Raw genomic sequence first — 23,654 nt, 5'->3', positions numbered from 1 at the left:
GGGCTTTCACAATGGAGCAGCTTTTTAAGGGCGGATTACAGGCGCTATTTTTGATGCTATAGCGCCTGCAATACGCTCCAATGTGAAAGGGGTCTTAGAGAAGCCGGACTGTGGCCACTGTGAGTAGAAAATGTCCCGGGATCAGTGGGAGTAGGCATTGCCCCATCATTGGTTTTAACAGGAGGAGTAGTGCCCCATTGTTGTTGGTTTTAGCAGAAGGAATTGTGTCCCATCAAAGGTGTCAGTAAGAGGAATGTTGCCCCAAAGGCTGGATTGAGGCAAGCAAAGCGCCACATCTGGCTCTCGGTCTGAAGTTTGGAGACCACTGCTATAGAGGATAGAATAGGTTTAACAGTGGCACAGTGGTTAGCACTTCCACTTAGCAGCACTGGAGTTGTTGGTTTGAATCCCAACTACGACACTACCTGCCTTTAGTTTGCATGTTCTCCCTCAGCCTGTGTTAGTTTCCTTTGACACTCCAAAGACATGCTGGTAGGTCAATTGGCTCCTGTCTAAATTGGCCTTAGTATGAATGCATGTGAGTTAGGGACCTTAGATTGTAAGCTTCTTGAGGGCAAGGAGGTTATGAATGTACAATCCATGTGTAAAGTGCTATATAAGTACCTGTGATAAATACAATTTCACCTGCAGAATCCCCATTTTTCCCACAGGAGATCCTCCGAGCAGAAGATGTGAATTGTGTCGGAGTGGATTGGCGTAATGGTTCGGCTAATTTGCAGATGTACGCTCAGGCGAGCAGCAACGTCCAAGTGGTGGGAGCTGAAATCGCCTATCTGGTGACAAGATTGCAGGTGTGTAACAAAAATGCTGAACATGTAAACTGTTAAAAAATACGCAATTCGCCATATCTAACTTTACATGGATCTTTCCTTGAGGTGGTGTGATTTTTATTTTAACATTGTAACTTTTAAACTTGTTTTGCCGATCGTTATAAATAAGCCCCTAAGTGCTGAATTCCATCTCATTGAGGAAACACTTGTACATTTTTATATGTGATTTTCTGTCTCCAGGAGGAGCTGGAATACCCACCATCCAAAGTTCACCTCATTGGGCACAGCCTTGGTGCTCACGCATCCGGTGAAGCCGGGAAGCGATGTCGCGGGATTGGTAGAATAACCGGTACCATATATCCGTGTTCAGATAAGAGCGACTGTCATCAAACGGGGATAATTGAAGTGATTTCATTTAAATAGATTTTGCTGCAAAATTACTTATTTCAATGAAGCAGAAATACTTAATTGCGCACTGTTACTTTATGGAATGTATTTGTAAAAACTATTTGCATAGCAATTCACCAGTAAAAGTGCATTATACATAAATTACGTAAACTTTTTTCAGTTTATATAGCAAAAAATTAAAAACCCTCTAGTGATTAAATACTACAAAAAGAAAGCTCTATTTGTGTAAAAAAAAAAAAATTATATAAATGTACCGGTAATTTGGGCACAGTGCTAAATAGCAATAAATGTCCTGATCGTGAAGGGGGTAAAACCTTCCAGAGGTTAAGTGATTAACCACTTGCTTACTGGGCACATAAACCCCCTTCGTGCCCAGGCGAAATTTCAGCTTCCGGCACTGCGTCGCTTTAACTGACAATTGCGCGGTTGTGCGACGTGGCTCCCAAACAAAATTGACGTCCCTTTTTCCCCACAAATAGAGCTTTCTTTTGGTGGTATTTGATCACCTCTGCGGTTTTTATTTTTTGCGCTATAAACAAAAAAAGAGCGACAATTAAAAAAAATATATATATATTTTTTACTTGTTGCTATAATAAATATCCCATTTTTTTTTAACTATTTTTTTTCTCAGTTAAGGCCGATACGTATTTTTCGACGTATTTTTGTAAAAAAAAAAATCGCAATAAGCGACTGGTTTGCGCAAAAGTTATAGCGCCTACAAAATGGGGGATAGATTTATGATTTTTTTTTTTTTTTTTTTTTACTTGTAATGACGGCGATTTGCGATTTTTTTGTCAGGGCTGCGATATTGCAGCGGACGTATCGGACACTTTTGACACAATTTTGGGACCATTCACATTTATACAGCGATCAGTGCTATAAAAATGCACTAATTACTGTATAAATGTGACTGGCAGTGAAGGGGTTAACACTAGGGGGTGAGGAAGGGTTTAAATGTATTCCCTCATTGTGTTCTTACTGTGTGGGGGGAGGGGACTGACTGGGGGAGGTGACCGATGTAAAGGGACACAGATCGGTCTCCTCTCTCCCTCACAGCACGTGGAGCTCTGTGTTTACACACAGAGCTCCACGTCCTGCTGTGTTACCGACGATCGCGAGTGTCTGGCGGACATCGCGGCCGCCAGGCACTCGCATCGGCTCCCGAGCGATGCGCCGGGCACGTTGTTTCCCCGCTGCGCGCCCCCAGCGGCGCGCACAGGGAACAACAACAGCAGGACGTCCAGGGACGTCCACCCGGCACTTGGGAGCCGCGCTGTGGACGTCTTTCGACCATAGCGCGGATCTCAAGTGGTTAAGGTATAAAATTCCAAGATTGTATAAACTAAAATGGAACCAAAACTGTTATGCTGTGTACAAACGATCATTTTTCGGCATTAAAAAAAAAAACATATTTTTTCAGCATGTCCAAAAAACGAAGTTTTTCCAACTTCATCATTAAAAATGATGTTGCCCACACACCATTGTTTTTGAAAAATGATGAACAAAGCGCGGTGACGTACACCACGTGCGACGGCACTCTAAAGGGGAAGTCCTATTCGCCTTTGGGCTGCTTTTAGCTGATTCCTTGTTAGTAAAAGACGATTTGCGCTTTTTTGTCTATTACAGCGTGATGAATGTGCTTACTCCATTATGAATGGTAGTTTTACCTGAACGAGCGCTCCCGTCTCATAACTTGCTTCTGGGCATGCGCAGGTTTAAAACGCCATTTTTGCCCACACATGATCATTTTTTACAACCCGAAAAATGAAATTTTTTAGAAGCCGAAAAAAGTTGTGAAGCCCACACACGATCATTTTAAATGACGTTTTTAAAAACGTTTTTTTTTTTCATGCCGAAAAATGATCGCGTGTGCGCAGCATTAGAGTTCCTCTTTAAGTTACACAAAAAAATCTCATTGCTGACTCCAACTGATGAAAGTTCTGTCTGACGCAGGCCTAGACCCAGCTCGGCCATTCTTTGAGGACACGGATAAAGTAGTTCACCTGGATGCCTCTGACGCAGAGTTTGTTGACATCATTCACACAGACACTGACCCCTATTTAGGTAAGATTCTTTCACAGCCTGGGGTTCTGAAATGTTTAGACTGTGGTACATCTACCTTCTATTCATCAGCGTTCTATGCACACACAGGTCTTGGCACGATAAAAGCAACCGGACACTATGACTTTTATCCCAATGGGGGAGAACACATGACTGGATGTCCAAGCAAACTATCCTTCCTAACTGGCAATGCAGTCTGTGAGCTTCCTACAACTGTATATTTCATGTAATATGTGTATCTGCTGCACCCAGAGACCATGGAGACTTCTTTTTATATAATTTTGTTGTGTTAATTGTTATGATCAACATTAGTAAATTATCATTTAATCATTTACAGTATGTATACTCAGGGATGGACTGGCCATTGGGACTACAGGGAGTTTCCCGGTGGGCCGATGGCAAGTGGGCTGGCTTCAGTAACAGCGGACCACCCCCCTCTGCTCCTCTGTCTCTCCCTCCCCGCAGCGCTCACCTGGGGGGGGGACAGAGAAGCAGGGGGAGGACAAGAGGAGCAGGGGGGACGACAGAGGACCATGCGGGGGGACCAGAAGGAGCACGGGGGAGGGGACAGACAGCTGACTCAACAGCTATGGCCCTTGGAGTTTCTCACTTCTGCCTAATCTTGTCCCATGTGGGGGGCGCCAAACTGATTCTTTGCCCCGGGTGAAATAATGTCTCGCTTCCCCACTGGTATTGTCTATAAGAGTACCAGTACCAGCCGTTCTACTCTAATAAAGTAGAACGGCTAGTGAAGGGGCAGAGGGGGCTTGGGTGGCCGGGAGTTGTCCGGCCACCATGGGAGAGACCTGTCAAAGTGGGCCAGTCTGGATGAAGTCCAGGGCCAAATTTTTGTCCCAGTCCAGCCCTGTGTATACTGTAGGAGTTCATTGCCTTTGCGAATGAATTGCAGGATTTGTGCAATAGGGACTTGAGGTGGAAGTCCTGAGCTTCTATGCCACCATAGGTTGAAGACTTCCCTTACCACCATTGCAAAAAATCTAGCCGTTTTGTCTAATCAGGAGCCATGCAGCCATCTCAAAACAAATAAGATCTGGGGTGGTACTGACCCACCTAGCTCAAGAGTTCCTTCCTGAGATGAAGAATGGCTGGCTGAGTTTTTAAAAGTTGCAGGAGCTGCACAAACCGGCCCTTTTTATCAGGTAGAGCAGGGTGTCAAACTTAATTTCATTGCGGACCACATAAGCAGTATGGTTGCCCTCATAGGGCCAGTTGTGTCTGGGTTGTGCTACATACAGAATGCAGGGTTCAGGAATGTGTTACGTACAGAGTACAGGGTTCAGGAGTGTGTTACGTACAGAGTGCTGGGTTCAGGAGTGTGTTACGTACAGAGTACAGGGTTCAGGAGTGTGCTATGTACAAAGTTCATAGGTACACTATGCACAATGTGCAACATCAACCCTGACATACCAATTGTTAGAAAACACAGGTGACAAATGGCCAATTGTTGAAATACATGGGCAACAAAGAAGCAATCATTAACCACTTAAGGACCGCCTCATGTAAATATATACGTCAGCAGAATGGCACGGACAGGCACATGCACGTACCTGTACGTCCTCTGCTTGACGTGGGTCGGGGGTCCGATCGGGACCCCCCCCCGTACATGCGGCGGTCGGTAAGCCTCGGGGAGCGATCCGGGACGACGGCGCGGCTATTTGTTTATAGCCGCTCCGTCGCGATCGCTCCCCGGAGCTGAAGAATGGGGAGAGCCGTATGTAAACACGGCTTCCCCGTGCTTCACTGTGGCAACGTATCGAACGAGTGATCCCTTATATAAGGGAGACTCGATCGATGACGTCAGTCCTACAGCCACACCCCCCTACAGTTGTAAACACACACTAAGTGAACACTAAATGTTACAGCGCCCCCTGTGGTTAACTCCCAAACTGCAACTGTCATTTTCACAATAAACAATGCAATTTAAATGCATTTTTTGCTGTGAAAATGACAATGGTCCCAAAAATGTGTCAAAATTGTCCGAAGTGTCCGCCATAATGTCGCAGTCACGAAAAAAATCGCTGATCGCCGCCATTAGTAGTAAAAAAAATAAAAAAAATAAAAATGCAATAAAACTATCCCCTATTTTGTAAACGCTATAAATGTTGCGCAAACCAACCGATAAACGATTATTGCGATTTTTTTTACCAAACATAGGTAGAAGAATACGTATCGGCCTAAACTGAGGAAAAAAAAATGTTATATATGTTTTTGGGGGATATTTATTATAGCAAAAAGTAAAAAATATTGCATTTTTTTCAAAATTGTCGCTCTATTTTTGTTTATAGCGCAAAAAATAAAAACCGCAGAGGTGATCAAATACCACCAAAAGAAAGCTCTATTTGTGGGGAAAAAGGACGCCAATTTTGTTCGGGAGCCACGTCGCACGACCGTGCAATTGTCTGTTAAAGCGAGGCAGTCCCGAACTGTAAAAAACCCTTGGGTCTTTAGGCAGCATATTGGTCCGGGGCTTAAGTGGTTAAATGATGTGGGTTGCAATTGAGAAATTGTTACAATACCAATTAGGCAATCACTACAAAACGTAGACAACACACACAAGCAATCATTACGATATTTGGGCAACAGAACCTGGGGAATTTTTACAATAAGTGGGCAACAGAACCCGGGCAATTGTTACAATAAGTGGGCAACACAAGGGCAATTATTGAGTGTGAAGCAAACAGCCAATGACCATGACAAAAACTGGACCCCAGATTGCCTCCTATTTTAACTCCAGAACCACAACAGCATATTTTATTTTTTGTTTTTCTTTCTGTTCGCATACATCCTCAGTGGCCAGAAGGAGGAGCTGGAGACGGAGATAGTAAAGCCTGCAACTCTTGCTAGTTCTATTCTTCTTTCTGGAGTTGATTCATTGGGTGATTAGAAAAGCAATGGTAATGACACTACTCTTGTCAGCTAATCAAGTTAGAGGGAGTTTCCAGTGGCCCAAAGACTAGATAACCAAATTGATTACATGGAGTCTTCACACCAAAGGTTCTGACTGTCTATTAGGTAGATGTCCCATTCTGTTGGAAATCTGTCATAAAGTCTTTCCTTGTTTTGCCTCCTCAGCATTGGTGGAGTCAATGGCCTGCAACCATCTGCGTGCTCCCCTCTTCTACATAGAGAGCGTCCGAAATCCCGGGGGATTCCTGAGCTACCCATGTGAGAACTACATGGCGTTTCAAGACGTAAGAAACAATTCTAATCTCTCAGATTTTCCCAGGAGGTATTAATTATTGTGAAAGAGTACTTTTAAAGTGGAGTTCCGGCCACAATTTCACTTTTTAAATATAAATACCCCTGTAATACACAAGCTTAATGTATTCTAGTAAAGTTGGCCTGTAAACTAAGGTCCGTTTTGTTAGGTTGTTACAGCATTTAGACACTTTATAAAATAGAAATTGACTGGGGCCATCTTAAGTGTGGGCATCATGAAGCCAGACTGTATGACTTCCTGGATTTCAGCCTTGCAGACCTCGCACATGCTCAGTGCTGCACAAGCAGTGTCAGATCAGGTTTCAGCACCTGTGCTGTCCAAGTCACATGATTCTTTGAGACTGGGGAGTGCACAGACTCCTGGAAAGTTACACCCACTACATTCCCAGGAGTCTGTGCGGTGTAGGTTAGGAAGCATTAAGCACCTAGGTGCAGGAAGTGGGAAGATTAACTATTCTGCCTAGCAACAACACTTTGAAGGCATCTAAAAAAAAAAAAAAAATTCGTAAAGGACTAATGACATTTTTTTAAAACTACTGATGTAAATTTATATTTATGGGTGGAACTCCACTTTAACCACTTCCTTACCGTGTCATTGTGAAATGACGGCGGCAGGAACCCCTCCTCGATCCAGGAGGACGTCATATGACGTCCTGGGCTTTCCGGGTGGATATCTGAATGATGCCTGCAGCTAGAGGCATCATTCAGATATCCTTCTCTCCTGCCGGCGATTCTGCACAACGTAAGAACGATCATATCGGCGATTCCGCCGCTAGATCGTTCTTACAGGCGGCGGGAGGGGACATCCCCCCCTCCCGCCGCCATCCGGTGCTTCTCCGGGCTCTCCCGTGCCATCGGGGGCCCGGAGAACGAATCCTCCGGCGTTGGCAGGAAGCATAGAGATGACTGGTGACCAGATGGTCACCAGTCATCTCTATGACCGTCGGAGGACCCTGGCGCGATGTGATGACGTCACGCCCGGGTCCCCGTAAGTAAACAAAGCCGCAATTGCGGCTGCTAAGCAACCGTAAGCATGAGATCGGTGAATTTTTTTTCACCGATTTCATGCTTTCCAGCCTGGAGGAGAGATGTGGGGTCTTATTGACCCCACATCTCTCCATAAAGAGTACCTGTCACACACATTCCTATTACAAGGGATGTTTACATTCCTTGTAATAGGAATAAAAGTGATAATAAAAAAATAAAAATAAAAAAAAAAAGTGTAAAAAAATAAATAAATATGTAAAAAAAAAAAAGAAATAAAAAATATTTATTTTTATTTTAACGCCCCTGTCCCCAGTAGCTCGCGCGCAGAAGCGAACGCACACGCAAGTCCCGCCGACATATGTAAACGCCGTTTAAACCACATATGTGAGGTATCGCCGCGTGCGTTAGAGTGCCAGCAACAATACTAGCACTTGATCTCCTCTGTAAATCTAAACTGGTAACCTGTAAAAAAATTCAAAGCGTTGCCTATGGAGATTTTTAAGTACCGAAGTTTGGCGCCATTCCATGAGTGTGCGCAATTTTAAAGCGTGACATGTTAGGTATCTATTTACTCGGTGTAACATCATCTTTCATATTTTACAAAAAAATTGGGCTAACTTTACTGTTTTGTTATTTTTTTAATTCATGAAACAATTTTTTTCCAAAAAAAAGGCGTTTGAAAAATGATTGCGCAAATGGCGTGCAAGATAAAACGTTTCAATGACCGTCGTTTTATTCCCTAGGGTGTCTGCTAAAAAAACATATATAATGTTTGGGGGTTCTGTGTAATTTTCTAGCAAAAAAAATATGATTTGTACATGTAGGAGAGAAGTGCCAGAATAGGCCTGGTATGGATGTGTGTATAACTGCCCTGTATGGAAGAGGTTAATAAAGGATGAAAAATTGCTAACTTACACTTCTGCCCATTAACAAAACTCTCTGAGGTCCTAATAGATTGTTGAGTCACTGTGAGTTGTCAGTGAGGAAGACGCACAGTGTGGCTGGTTTTCTATAATGATTGGCAAGCTCTGCACTGTCCTCATTAGCTGGGCAAAGCTTCTCTTTCAAAGACTAAAGCAGAATTCTCAAATAAACTTTATTGGTCCAATCTATATGACAGGACATGATGATAACTTCTAGAAATCAATGATTATCTCTCGTCTCTCTCAGGGTTCCTGCTTTCCCTGTCCCTCCAGTGGTTGCCCGGCCATGGGGCATTATGCTGATCCATCACATAGAACAACCACCCAGCATCAGACCTTCTACCTTCACACCGGAGGGGATCCCCACCATTTCTCGAGTAAGTACCTGTGTAAAAAAGAGGCAATGGTTGCAACTTATACCTGACTACTTTAACCACTTGCCTACTGGGCCAATTTCGACACTGCTCTCATATATGTAAAAATCTGTGGCCTAGATTCAGGTAGATTTGCGCCCTCTTACGGAGGCGCAGTGTACCGTTTTTTACGCTACGCCTCCGTAAATCACGTGCGCTACGCTTCATTCACGAAGCAGTAGCTCCGTAATTTGCGTGGGCGCTCCGTAAAAATGGCCGGCGTAAGCGCGCGTAATTTAAATGATCCCGTAGGGGGCGTGGATCATTTAAATTAGGCGCGTTCCCGCGCCGAACGTAGTGCGCATGCTCCGTCGGGAAACTTTCCCGACGTGCATTGCGGCAAATGACGTCGCAAGGACGTCATTTGCTTTAACGTGAACGTAAATGGCGTCCAGCGCCATTCACAATTCACTTACGCAAACAACGTAATTTTCAAACATCGCGACGCGGGAATGACGGGTATACTTAGCACTGGCTGCCCCTGCTAATAGCAGGAGCAGCCTTACGTGGAACCCGACGAACGCAAACTACGTAAAATGCGTACGCAGAGCGCGCGTAGGGTTGTGAATCGGCGAGAGTATGCAATTTGCATACTCTACGCTGACCACTACGGGAACGCCACCTATCGGCCATCGTAAGAATGCAGCCTACGATACGACGGCATAAGAGCCTTATGCCAGTCATATCTTAGGCTGCAGTCGGCGTAACGAGCTTTCTGAATACAGAAAAGTCGTTACGCCGGCGCAACTAAGCAATTGCGCTGCGTAACTATGGATACGCAGACGCAATTGCTTTCTGAATCCACCCCTGTGTTTTTTACTAGAAAAATTCATAGAACTCCCAAACATTATATATATATATATATATATATATATATATATATATATATATATATATATATAAATATATATATATATATATATATATATATATATATATATATATATATATATATATATATATATATTAAAACATTAAATGGCGATCATTGCAATTTTTATGTCGAACGGTATTTGTGCAGCAGTTTTTCAAACACAGTTTTTTTTTAAAAAAACAAACTATATAGTCCACTTATTTTGTAAAATATGAAAGATGAAGTTATACCGAGTAAATCAATACACAACATCTCAGGCTGTAAAATTGCGCACGCTCATGGAAAAAAATCAAACTACGATAAGTAAAAATCAGTTTAGATTTACAGAGGAATTTCAATGCTTGAATTATTGCTCTCGCTCTGATGTTTGGGGCGATACCTCACACGTGTGGTTTGAACACCGTTTACATATGTGGATGTGACCTATGTATGCGTTCAGCAATGAGCGCAAACACGGGGGGGGGTTTTTAAAAAAAAAATGTTATTACTTTTTTTGAATTACTATCACAATCTAGTGATTTAAAAAAATAAAATAAAGTGACGTCATGACATCCTAGACCATAGAGATGAGCGAAGTCCATCTTTCCTCCGCTCCTCTCAGTTACCAGCCGCCGCAACAGCTAGATCAGTTCTCGAGCTTCCCGATTCACCAGGCAAGCTCAAGAACCGCTGGCAAGCTCAATTCTGAGGCCCCGTACACACGACCGAGTTTCTCGGCAGAATTCAGCCAGAAACTCGGTCGGAGCTGTATTCTGCCGAGAAACCCGGCCGTGTGTGCACTTTCGGCCGAGGAAACCAACGAGAATCTCGGCGAGGAAATAGAGAACATGTTCTCTATTTCCTCGTTGTTCAATGAGGAAATTTGGCACGCCGAGACCCTCTATGGCTTCACAAGAAACTCGACGAGCAAAACGATGTGTTTTGCTCGTCGAGTTTCTCGGACGTGTGTACGGGGCCTAAAAGTGATCCAGTGGTGAATCCGCCGCTTGGACCACTTTTAATGGTTAGAGAATCGCCAGCTGAAAAAAACAATACCGGGGTTATGGCATATTGCTGCAGCCATAACCCTGGGATTCCACTGCCAAACAAAGACGTAATTTGTCTATGGCCCGGTCAGCAAGTGGTTAACCACTTCAATACTGGGCAATTTCGCCCCCTTCCTTCCCAGGCCAATTTTCAGCACTTTCTCACTTTCAATGACAACATTGGTCACGCAACACTGTACCCAAATGAAATTTGTATAATTTTTTTCACACTAATTGAGCTTTCTTTTGGTGGTATTTATTCACGACTCTATTTTAAAAGAAATCCAATAAGATCGAATTTTGTCATAAATTTATGCCAAAATGTATTCTGCTACATGTCTTTGGTAAAAAAAATCTGTTAAGTGTATAGTAATAGATTTGTGTGATCACAGACAGATGTACACAGATGATCATGTACAGATGTGCGCAGGTGATCACGAATGTATGTGTGCAGATGATCACTGGGACATATGTGGGGGACAGATGTTTTTACTGTGTGGGGACATGTGTGTGGGGACACTATTTTGGTGACTTGTGTGTTTACACTGTGTGTGGACATGTGTGGGGACATTGGGCCGGTGATCATTGTGTAAAAAGCTGTAAAAAACAGCTTATACTCGCTGATCACCGGCCGGCTGCAGCAATCACCTCCCATTAAGGACGGCTCTGGAGACACTAAACGGGGACATTCCCTACCACTGTCACACACACATTAAGGAAATTAAGCGGCCGCGAGGCCGCCTATTTTCCTTAATTAGAGAGCCGCCTGTGGTCAGGTTATGTGCCTCCGTCTTCTCACTACTCTCCTTTCTCCCCCTCCCTCCCTGCCTGTCAGCTCCTATGTGTATGACTCGATCTCTTCCTGGCCCCTGCCTCCCTGCCGCTATTAGTAGCTGGCAGTAAAGTTAAATAAAGATTACTGCCAGCCCCTCTATTCTACCAAGCCATACTACACTGTGCACATGTTTGTATGAAATTGTGCCTTTAAATACCTAATTTCAGTTACTTTATGACCATGACCTCCAGCCTCTCTCCTCCCGCGATCTAAGGGCTACAGTGGGAGGGGCTGAGTGGACAGCACATCGGTCACGTGACTTCCTGGCTGATGTCAGAGGGGGATCTCGGACCCTCCCACTATAGCCCTTAGATCAGAGGAGGAGATCGGCTGGAGGTCATGTGACCAGCCAGAAAGGAACTGAATTAAGGTATTTACAGCCACAATTTTATACAAACATTTACACAGTGTAGTATGGCTTAATAAAACAGAGGGGATGTCAGTAATCTTTCTTTGAGTTTACAACCACTTTAAAACACCTGAAAACTTTTTGATAATTCAGCCAAAAAATGGTGTATGTTTCATTTTACAAGCTTTTTTTTTTATTGTGTCTGTGCTAAAAGTTTAGCAAATTAGGTTTAATTAAAAATATTATTTTAAAACCCAAAACAACAGTTTGAAACCATTGCACGGTCCTTAAGTCGAGCCAAATATCTTGCTTGCTCATAACTGTAAAAAATTGCTCATCCCTACTTCTCATCCGATTTAGGATCTGTAATGCACTGTTTTTTAAGTTAGGCATACATAGATACCAACTGTTCCAGATTTGCCGGGACAGTCCCACATCTTGGACTTTACAATGATACTATGTCATGGGCATGCCCCAGGTTCACAATGGAATCCTTATTTGAGTTACTACACACATGCAGTAACTTAATAAGGCATTTATTACAGTGATTGGGGGCCACATGTGGGGGGCCCTACATAACTAGAGGCAGGGCTTGGGTGGGACCACCTGGTTATGGGTAGGGTTAGCTGTGTCCCAAGGACCAGGGCTGAAATGTTGGTAAGCATGGATTACACAACTGTGTCAGGTGACCAAATACAATGCAACCTTCTTCCTTTCTGCAGGTTACAGATACAACATTTCAGTGTCTCTGGTTGGGAAGAAAAAGATTTCTGGAAAAATATACATATCGCTGTTCAGTGATCACATTTCCACCCCAGAATATGAAGTTGTACAGTAAGTATTACTTTTCAAAAATGTAGTATTCTAAAAATCTGTGCCAGGATATGGTCATCCAGTGGGGGCCAGAGGCAAAATGAAAGGCAAGATAGGCATGTGATGTGGCGGGTGCAGCTCGCCAAGTGGGGCACCCAATGAACTTCCTATGAACTTAAAGGGGTTGTAAAGGTTTGTTTTTTATTTTCTAAATAGGTTCTTTTTTAGCTAGTGCATTATTGGTTCACTTTTCCTTTGATCTCCCTTCTAAATGTTTTTTTTTTCTTTGTCTGAATTCCTCACTTCCTGTTCCTCCTCAGTAAGCTTGCCCCCATCATCCGAGTCGTTCTGGCTGGGGGTTAGTCAACATGCTCGCCCCCTCTTTTGGGACTACATGCCTTTGGGGAGACGCTGTGATATAGCTTCCCTTCACTGGAACTAAGGGGCCAAGCCCAACCCCTGAAAAACAACCCCACATCATAATCCCCCCTCTCCAAATGATTTGGACTAGTGCACAAAGCAAGACATGGAGGAGTGAGTTTGGGGTGGAGGAACTTGACTGCCTCTCAACCCGAGAGAACACATTTGGGATGTATTAGAATGGAGACTGAGCGCCAGGCCTTCACGTCCACATCAGTGCCTGACCTCACAAATGCGTTTCTGGAAGAATGGTCAAACATTCCCATGGACACATTCCCAAACCTTGTGGACAGTCTTCTCGGAAGAGTTAAAGCTGTTATAGCTGCAAAGGGTGGGCCAACTCAATATTGAACCCTACGGACTAAGACTGGGACGCCATTAAAGGTCGTGTGCCTGTAAAGGCTGATGTGCCAATACTTTTGGCAATATAGTGTATCACAGAATTCCTGGAAGTAAATGTGTGAGGATCTTCACAAAGTAAATTTACAAACTTCAAGATGGTTCAGATGAAAAGGAAAAGGCTAGAAATAATTTATAATACAATGTGGAAGTCACTTTGTATCACTTCATCTTTTTCATCTTTTCATCTTTTTCACAGCTTCCTCCCCACAGCTTATTGTTAGAAGAAGGGGGTCACAAATCACTGCCACTGAGAGGGAGTCCAAGTACATCTAGCAAAACACCAAGCTGGCTATGCTTAAGTGGTGCAGACAGGGCCACCTACGGCTCGATGAACTGTCCAAAATTTAAGCCATGGGTAGCCCTATCGGCACCAGTTTGCCCAACATCCTTTGATCTAAAAAAGGCCAGGCAGAAAATTGGGGGCTAAACACACTCTGCTACCAATCAGCCACGGTTCAAGTATTCTAATACAATAGCCAGCACTGGGAGATTCATCTATCCCCGCTGTTTAGTGTGGATGGGGCAATCAATAGAAATCAGTGTGTACGGCTAGCCTAACTGGCAAGATCAACATGTAGTTTCTTTAAAAGGAATGTTTCATTACAAAACAAAGGGCACCAATAGAAACATTGGATGCTAAGATCCAAAAGGTCTGAAGAGGAGGTCCTCAGATCGACAGTTAGTTGAGTAACGTGAAGCGAGCGTTATTTATAAATGGTAAAGGGAGCGCTGATTTTTGTAGAGTGAACATCATATGCATGGTGCTTTTTTCACTTGACGCTATCTACAGGGAACGTTTCTCATGAAAACTGAGCTGGAAAAGGTCATAATAGGAAGAAGAATGTTTCTGGAGGGAGGCCACTGGCCTTCAAATATCTACAAACATTGTATTGTTCTGGATCCTGAGACACTGTTAACACTGCCCAATGCCCATCGTTGCATTTTGTACACCCACTTCCTGGGTGGGTGCACCCAAATCACACCCATTTCACTGCTTGGCCTCAACCAGACCTGGCTTCTGGATATATGGGGACCACCCGCTAGTGGACAGAGGGCCAAGATACAGAACTCTGCCAGCATTTCCAGCACACATGGCATGTATGCCTTTGATGCAGCAAGATAAGCTGTTGGGAGCTGGACTATGCTGGGTGTCCTGCATCACCTACCAAATGTAGCACAATGATAATATAAAAAGTCAGATATCTGATGGCCATTAAAATAGTAACACTTTTTAGAGTAAGTATTACATTTTCAAAAAGTTTTGCATTTTGCATATTAAAAATAATTGTTAAATGTAATCCATTATGAGCTTTATTCATTCACATCAGTGCTAGCAAATCCTTTCCAGTATCACAGCTAGCTGCTCTTTCAGCTACATCCCCAGTGATTCTGTTCAGCATTGGTTAGCGCCATGGGTGCTCAACCTGTGGCTCTCCAGCTGTTGCAGAACTTCAAGTCCCATCATGCCTCTGCCTTTGGGAGTCATGCTTGTAACAGTCAGTAGCTTGCAATGCCTCATGGGAATTGTAGTTCTGAAACAGCTGGAGAGCCACAGGTTGAGCACCCATGGGTTAGCCTATAGATGGTGCATAGACGTGTCCAGAATTTGATTGACAACAAAGGTTGGTAATCAGTGCTACTTCTCCTGCTACCCATGCCCAACATTCTAGGCTGTAGTCGCAGCTGGAACACCATGATATGTTGGGTTATAACACCTTGATCTGGATAAAAGGGAAGAACCATTGTATCCCTTTTAGAGAAAGGAAAGCATTAACCCTTCTCCTGATTTAGGCTACATTTTAAATCAGCCTTTCTCAATGTTTTTACTCCACGAGAATCCTTAAAATATTTTTCTGGTTTAAGGAAATTCTTGCTAATAACAATTCATTGGAATCGGTGAAAGAATCCGAGTTACCGTGGTGGTTGGTGGGAAGAATGTCTCCCTTAAATTGATGGTCAGTGGGAAGAATACTACACACGGAAGAAGTCACAAATTTATGTTTTGATATCTTTCACTTACTCACCTGGTGGAATTTCATCACATATGGACTTTGTTACATATTTCATATTTTTTCTATCTAGCACTTAGTTGTTGTATATTTGCTATTTTCAAATGCCCAGTTGTTGCAAATTTGCACGATATATTTATTTATCATAATTTATTTTTTAATGTTTTTTGTTAAGATTCACATTGTATCAGTGTTACACATATATATCCAGTGGAAAGAATACAACTTTCATTGGTGATCGGTGGGAAGAATGCCCCTTACATTGGAGATCAGTGAGAGGAATGCCTCCCTTTCAGTGGTGGTCAGCATGTCACCCTTCCAAACAGACAAAAAGATCTTTGGCGTCATGCAGCTGGCACTACCAAGTGGCATTGGCCCTGGAGCTATTCAGGCACCATCCGAAGGTAGAACAATCAACCACAGCTCAACAGACTTTTGGAGAAACCCTAGGATTCCACAAAATCCTGGTCGAGAATGGCTGTTTTAGACAATGCTGTTCAAGCTAAGTAAAGTGCAAAGGTTGGCCATGGATAGCACAGCACATTTTCAATATTGACCATGATTCGCTTGACAGTTCGCCCCTGTGTGAACCGGCTCTCAAGGAGTTTGTGTTGATAAACAGTGAAAATATACAAGGAGCCTGGTCGAAACTCTGAACTCCCATTAATGCTTTGTCTCATTTATCATCAGTCAATATCCTGTCTTTCAGTAGTGGAGATTGAGCTGTGTCAGTTTCCCATGTAAACGCCTAAACTGATGAATTAGCCACACAATGTATATGTAACCATTTGATGAATAGGGCTGAATATGATCCTCCTTTGTAATTGTATTTTTCATCTGTAGGGGAACACTTCTGCCCGGGAACAGGTATTCAGGGTTTATCAATGCTGATGTAAAGTTGGATGAAGTTAACTGCGTGGACTTTCGCTGGACTCTTTTACAATCGAACATCTTTCAAATCCAGTTGGGTGCAGAGAAAGTGGACGTTCAGTCGGGAGAAGATGGAGAAGTGTAAGTTTGTGTTCTGCTCTATGGGTCACAACGCATGTGCTTCCACTGTGGAGGCTCTCAAAATTTGGAGTTAGGACTACAGAAAATTATGGGATTCCTTGACGGGGTCCTGTAGCTTAAGCATGTATTTTCAAATGTATGCAAACAAAAACCCCTGTTAGACAGAATAATTTGGGTGTTTGCCAGGTGGTCGGTAAGTTGAGAAGGGAATTTCTCTGTCTTTGTTTTGCACTTTAAAACAAACCCTCATTCATCTTTGCAACTATAGGCATAATGAGAAAATTAATCTCCAAAGGTAGCAAATCACAGCTTTTTCTATGGCAGCAGAAACTAAGCAAGCTGTCAGCCTTCTAATATGAACATACAATACATCAGTGGAGATCTGCCTGGACACCATGGAAACGATCGAAGATCACAATGATTAAGCACCTTTTTTTTTAAGAAATTAATGAGCAAGCTCCCAATAAAAAGATAGTATGAAGAAAATGCAGGAAAATCAAATTAAACTAATACTGTTAACATAAAGGCCGGGTACACACGAACAAACATGTACGGTGAAAGCGGTCCGTCAGACTGTTTTCACCGTACATGTCTGCCAGAGGGCTTCTGTACGATGGTTGTACACACCATCGTACAGAAGTCCGCGCGTAAACAATACGCGGGGCGTGTCCGCGTCGTCGCCGCGACGATGACGCGGCGATGACGCGGAGACGTGGGCGGGCCTGCCATTTAAAGGCTTCCACGCATGCGTCGAAGTCATTCGACGCATGCGAGGGACGGCGGGCGCCTGGACATGTACGGTAGGTCTGTACTGACGACCGTACATGTCCGAGCGGGCAGGATTCCAGCGGACGGTTTTAAAACACGCTGGGAAAAGGCCCGGCGGGCAAATGTTTGCTGGAATTCGGCCCGCTCGCGCCCACACACGACCGAACATGTATGCTGAAACTGGCCCGCGGACCAGTTTCAGCATACATGTTTGGTCGTGTGTACGGGGCCTTACAGTTAGTCTGCCATAAAGTGTTTGTAAAGGATTTCTTTTTTTTTTTAATAACACGTTATACTTACCTGCTCTGTGCAGTAGTTTTGCACAGAGCAGCCCCAGTCCTCCTCTTCTATTGTTCTCCGCCACTGCTCTGGGCCCCTCCCCCTAGTCCAGTGATGGCGAAACTTGGCACCCCAGATGTTTTGGAACTACATTTCCCATGATGCTCATGCACGCTGCAGTGTAGTGGAGCATCATAGGAAATGTAGTTCCAAAACATCTGGCTGCCAAGGTTCTACATCACTGCCCTAGTTGATTGCCCCCATAGCTGCTTCCTTCCTAGAATTCACAAAGGTAAAAATAAACTTAATAAGCTTTTAGAACCGTTTTAAAATTTAGCTTCAGTGACAATTTCAGCATTCACTTTCATCAACAAATTTTTTTTATTTCTGGGGAGTAATTGATTAGCCCACAAGTCTGCTGCCAGAGTCCATCATCAAAAGCAGAACATCTAGTACTGCAAACTGGTTTGCCCAACTAGTTTCAGGCCTAGCTGGCCTCAATGTGGGTATGGTTGTCTGCTCAAAGTTCTCGCCAGTGTAAGTAGCATTTAGGGCAGTGGCCAGGATTCAGTAGTAAGCAGGGGGTTTAAAAAGGTCAGTAGGATATGGGGCAGTGTACAGAAGTCAGCAGTATGAACAGCAGTGTAAAGGGATCAGTAGGGCAGAGGACAGGGATTAACAGGGAAGAGGACAGGGGGTCAGTGGGGCAGGGGACATTGCATCAGCGGGGCAGAGGACAGAGGTAAGCAGGTCTGGGGTTAGGAAGGGAGAGGGTCAGCGGGGCAGAGAACAGGGGTGAGCAGGTATAGGGGCTTGCAGGGAAGAAGACATGGCAAATGTCAGGGTGTCAGCAGGGTAGAGGACAAGTCTCAGCAGAACAGAGGACAGGGTGTCAGCATTGGGTTTGTGAGGGCATGGAGGGTACAGTGCATGAGGGCACAGTACAGGGGGAGCAGGAGGTCATTGTATTGGGGCAGGGGGGAGTCAGGAGGACACAGTACTGTTGGTCAAGAGGGCACAGTACTGGGGGACAGGAGGGTATGGCTCAACTCGCTGGCTGCATGGGAGAAGAGGTAAAAAGTCAGCACCCCCCCGCTTCCCACTTTAATGTAAGGCCCCGTACACACGACCAAACATGTATGCTGAAACTGGTCCGCGGGCCAGTTTCAGCATACATGTTCGGTCGTGTGTAGGCGCGAGCGGGCCGAATTCCAGCAAACATTTGCCCGCCGGGCCTTTTCCCAGCGGGCAAATATTCCTGGACGTGTTTTAAAACCGTCCGCTGGAATCCTGCCCGCTCGGACATGTACGGTCGTCAGTACAGACCTACCGTACATGTCCGAGCGCCCGCCGTCCCTCGCATGCTTCGAATGACTTCGACGCATGCGTGGAAGCCTTTAAATGGCAGGCCCGCCCACGTCGCCGCGTCATCGCCGCGGCGACGACACGGACACGCCCCGCGTAGTGTTTACGCGCGGACTTCTGTACGATGGTTAGTACAACCATCGTACAGAAGCCCTCTGGCAGGCATGTACGGTGAAAACGGTCCGACGGACCGGTTTCACCGTACATGTTTGCTCGTGAGTACCCGGCCTGAGATGTCATTTCTGACAGCAGAACACCCCCGCCCCCCGCTTCTAAACTTTAATCTGTAATGTGACATGTCACTGTCGGCAGCGCAAACCCTCCCTCGCTTCTCAACTGTAATGCGACATGTCATTTTGCTTAGGGCCCCAGGGAGGTCAGGATTGGCACTGTCTGTAGTCTTTGCAAAGGTGCACTTAAAGCACACAATTGTATTTAGGAGTCCTCATAGTGCAACGTTTCATAGAAAGTTGTATAGATGTTTTCACTAATAGATTATTTTTCTTTTCACAGATTATCATTTTGCTCTTTGGGGACGGTCAGAGACAATATGATACTTACACTTGGACTGTGCACAGTTCACACCCGTAGCCACTATGATCCCAAATCCAGTTACAAAGAGGATTGGTTGTGATCAGATTATTCAGAGGTCATCCGAATCTCCAAACTCTGTCCAATTTCCTTCCTAGTTGGAGCCTAAGTCATCTTTGTCATACAATGACAATAGGAGTTTAATAATGTTTGTACTATGACAGTTACAAGAATCAAACCTCAAAATTGTAACCTTGAGCTGAAACACAGCCATCAATATGAGTAGACAAAATTATTATTACAGATGCCTGGATGCACATATGTCATCGCTACAATTGAATAAAGGAGTCAGTACTTACAGAATGAGTACTGTATGCGATACCTACATTTTATGAGGCTAATCAGACCTGGAGTGCTAATATTGTAAACAATTAATAGCATAGACTTCCAAGATCCAATTTTGGGGAGGAGGAAGTCAAAGGCAATGACACTTAGAGTCGGTTCACACTGGGGCGACACGACTTCCAGCACGACTTTCAGAGGCAACCTCAACAGGACTTGAGCATGAACCACAGGGCGATCTGGGGCGATTTACAACACGACTTCAAGTCGTCTCCAGGACAGGAGACTTTCCAGTGGCCAATCAAACAACAATCAGCTCTGTGGGAGGGAGGGGGAGGGAGAGGGAGGGGTTTGCCTGAGAAATGTATGTTATCTTTCTGGAAAGTTGCTTCAGTTAAGACAGTGATCAGACTTGGAGGTGACTTCCATTGAAATCAATGGGTACAAATCGCCTACAAGTCGGATTGAAGTAGTACAGGAACCTCTTCTGAAGTCGGAGCGACTTGAGTAGTGTGTATTAACACCGCTCCCATTCACTTACATTGTTTTTCTCTACAGCGCGACTTGGGACGACTTGAGGCAACCTCAAGTCGGATCCCAAGTCGCCCCAGTGTGAACCGACTCTTAGGGATTCCAGAGCAATAACACATGCGACTTGGAAGGTGTGCAAGAACAATATCACACTGACTCTTGAATATCCCAGAACAACTACAAATTGACAATTGGGAGCACTAGAACACTAATACTTGGAGATCCCAGACAAGGACAAACTTGGGAATCACAGAACAATAACACTTGGGACTTGGGGGTCTCAGAACAATAACACACTGATCGATGGGGGTGCAAGAACCATGCTACACTATTACTTGGGAATCCCAGAATACAGACACATTGAAACTTAGGGGGTCCAGAACAATCACACACTGATACTTGGGGATTCCCAAACAATAAAATTTGGGACTTGGAGGACCTAGAACAAAGGCACACTGACACCTGGGGGTCTGAAAACAATGATGCACTGACACTTGTGAATCCCAGAACAATAAAACTTGGGACTTGGGGTTTCAAAACATGGACACACTCACACCTTGGGGGTCCCAGAACAACAACACACTGACACCTGGGTCAAAAAACAATGACACACTCACACTTGGCGATCCCAGAATCTTGGAATTAGCCCCAGAGGATCAGGGGTCAGGATTCTATTGAAACCTGTTTACAGTTCCAAAACCAAACAGGGATGTCAGACCTATCCTAGATCTAAAGAGTCTGAATCAGCTTCTGAACATTCGCTCCTTCCGCATGGAGTCTGTTCGTTCAGTTGTTTCCACCCTTCAGGGAGGAGAATTCCTGGCATCAATAGACATCTAAGATGCATATCTGCATGTGCCGATATTTCCCACTCACCAAAGATTTCTAAGGTTTGCTGTGGATCAGCGCCACTTTCAATTTGTGGCTCTTCCTTTCAGGCTGGCTACAGCACCTCGAGTATTCGCAAAGATACTGGCCCCGGCCCTGGCAAGACTAAGGGCACGAGGCATAGTGGTAACAGCCTACCTGGACGATCTGTTGATCAGAGATCAGTCCGCCACTCGCTTGGACCACTATATGCACAGCACAGTGGAATATTTAGAGTACCTAGGCTGGGTCCTCAATTTGGAGAAATCTTCCTTGCAGCCTCAAAGAAGGCTAGAGTACTGGGGCATGATCAGAATAAGGACACAATGACACTTGGGGGTCCCAGAGCAATAAAACTTTGGATGGTGATTCCAGAAGATGCACACACTGACACTAGGGGGTCCCAGAATGAGGACACATGGACACTTGGAGGTACTAGAATACTGACACCTCGGGGTCCGAAAACACTTATACACTGTCACTACACTTGGGGATCCCAGAACAATAACACTTGGATCCCAAAAGAAGAGCAAACTTACACTAACGCCTAGTAAACACTAGTATTTTTTTGTTTTTTTTTTACAGTTAACCAAGCAGGGGTGAACGAAAAAAAAACTGACAGCTTAGAGCTGAGAGCACTGATTGGGAGCTGATCGGCAGACCTTTTTTTGTCATGCCCCTTTAACAGAAGACGACCATTCACTGCAGTACACACAGGCGGGAATGTTGGACAGTTTATTTTAAACCAGCCGATGGCACCCAACATTCGGCCCATGTGTACTAAGCTTAAGTGTCCCAGGATAATGACACAATAGGGTTGCCAGAAAAATGACACACTGATACTTGGAGGACCCAGAACAGTAACACACAGACACTGGAAGGAAAATAGGAAAGAACCCTGGTGCTGTACATCCATGGAGTCCTAAGATGGTATGAGAGAGACAACCTCAGCCTGGGCTCCTGCCAGGCCACACTTCCAATGCGTTTCACTCCGCCCCCCTGGAACTTAGGGCCAGATTCACGTAGAATAGCGGCGGCGTAACGTACACCGCCGCAAGTTTTCATCGCAAGTGCCTGATTCACCAAGCACTTGCGTGAAAACTTACGCTGGCAGCCTCCGGCGTAAGCCCGCGTAATTTAAAGGGGCGTGTGCCATTTAAATTAGGCGCGCTCCCACGCCGGACCTACTGCGCATGCTCCGTTTTGAAATTCCTGCCGTGCTTTGCGCGAAGTGATGTAATTTTTTTGAACGCGACGACGTGTGACGTGCGTAGCGTACTTTCGTATTCCCGGACGTTTTACGCAAGACAAAAAAATGTTTACATTTTGACACGGGAACGACGACCATACTTAAAACAGCACATACGTGTGCTGACTAAAGTTAGGGCAGGTCAAACGACGACTAAAATTGCGACGGGAAACTATACTAGCGACGACGTACCGAACGCGAAAATCCGTCGTGGATCGCCGTAACTGCTAATTTGCATAACCGACGCTGGAATACGACGCAATCTCCACCCAGCGGCGGCCGCGGTATTGCATCCTAAGATCCGACAGTGTAAAACAATTACACCTGTCGGATCTAAGGGCTATCTATGCGTAACTGATTCTATGAATCAGTCGCATAGATACTCTGAGAGATACGACGGAGTATCTGAGATACTCCGTCGTATCTCCGCTGTGAATCTGGTCCTTAGTCAATAACACACAAAAATTTGGGGTTCCCAGAACAATGACATGCTATTTTTATTTTATGCCACTTTTAATATTTTTTTTTCGGACTGCTGGGCCATGGAGTGACTTGCACAATACACCTCAAGTATCACAAATGTCTGTAGCCGAAGAGTTTCCGCTGCTGATCTTTTTCATCTCCAGAAGACGAAAGGTAATATCCTGTTGGCTGCTTGGAGACTCTCACTGCTCCATTGTCAGGCCAAGATAATGAAGATGGCATTATGCCAGTCTAGAACATAGCAGAGACACTCCAGATTGAGCTCCAGAGCCAACAAGTCAACAGCTGTAACGTTGGCGAGGGTTAAGTGGGAAGAAGAGGGGACAAGATAGAGGAAAAAAGCTTTCTTCTAAAGTATATGGAGAATAGGAAAAGAAACATTTGGAAAAAAAATGAATGCCCCCTCTTACTAATGGTGGCACGTCTCAGCAGGTGAACGCAATCCATTGTGAACATAATAATGTACTCCTGCAAGCTTTTATCATCGGCGCACAGAATGTAGGGAGACCGTGACCCCTCTACACCTCATCTCCAGGTATCTCTGCTTAATGAAAACAGCACAGTGGCAGTACCCTGTGGCCAGCCCCCCGTGCTTACCTTGAATTACCTACCTTGCAACTCTATGACCCCATTAAAAGCTGAACAGGCAGTACAAATCCTCCCAACGTGCTGAAGAAT

At 44.6% G+C, this 23,654-nt stretch overlaps 1 protein-coding gene across 1 annotated transcript in view; it reads left to right on the top strand.

Moving 5' to 3' along the window:
* LOC120910377 (pancreatic lipase-related protein 2-like) overlaps positions 1-19,891 on the top strand; it is a 30,508-nt gene extending 10,617 nt beyond the window's left edge. Inside the window, exons 4-12 of the mRNA XM_040322137.1 lie at positions 672-812; positions 1,032-1,140; positions 3,153-3,263; positions 3,351-3,458; positions 6,354-6,472; positions 8,658-8,787; positions 12,629-12,740; positions 16,394-16,561; positions 19,487-19,891. Coding sequence (XP_040178071.1) covers positions 672-812; positions 1,032-1,140; positions 3,153-3,263; positions 3,351-3,458; positions 6,354-6,472; positions 8,658-8,787; positions 12,629-12,740; positions 16,394-16,561; positions 19,487-19,607 — 1,119 coding nt within the window. The 3' untranslated portion in view covers positions 19,608-19,891. The remainder of the gene's footprint in view (positions 1-671; positions 813-1,031; positions 1,141-3,152; positions 3,264-3,350; positions 3,459-6,353; positions 6,473-8,657; positions 8,788-12,628; positions 12,741-16,393; positions 16,562-19,486) is intronic.
* Positions 19,892-23,654: the final 3,763 nt, after the last annotated feature.

This window comes from Rana temporaria, chromosome 8 (genome assembly GCF_905171775.1).
Source record: "Rana temporaria chromosome 8, aRanTem1.1, whole genome shotgun sequence".
Classification (NCBI taxonomy): Eukaryota; Metazoa; Chordata; class Amphibia; order Anura; family Ranidae; genus Rana; species Rana temporaria.
This window is presented reverse-complemented; position numbering and strand designations above follow the sequence as displayed.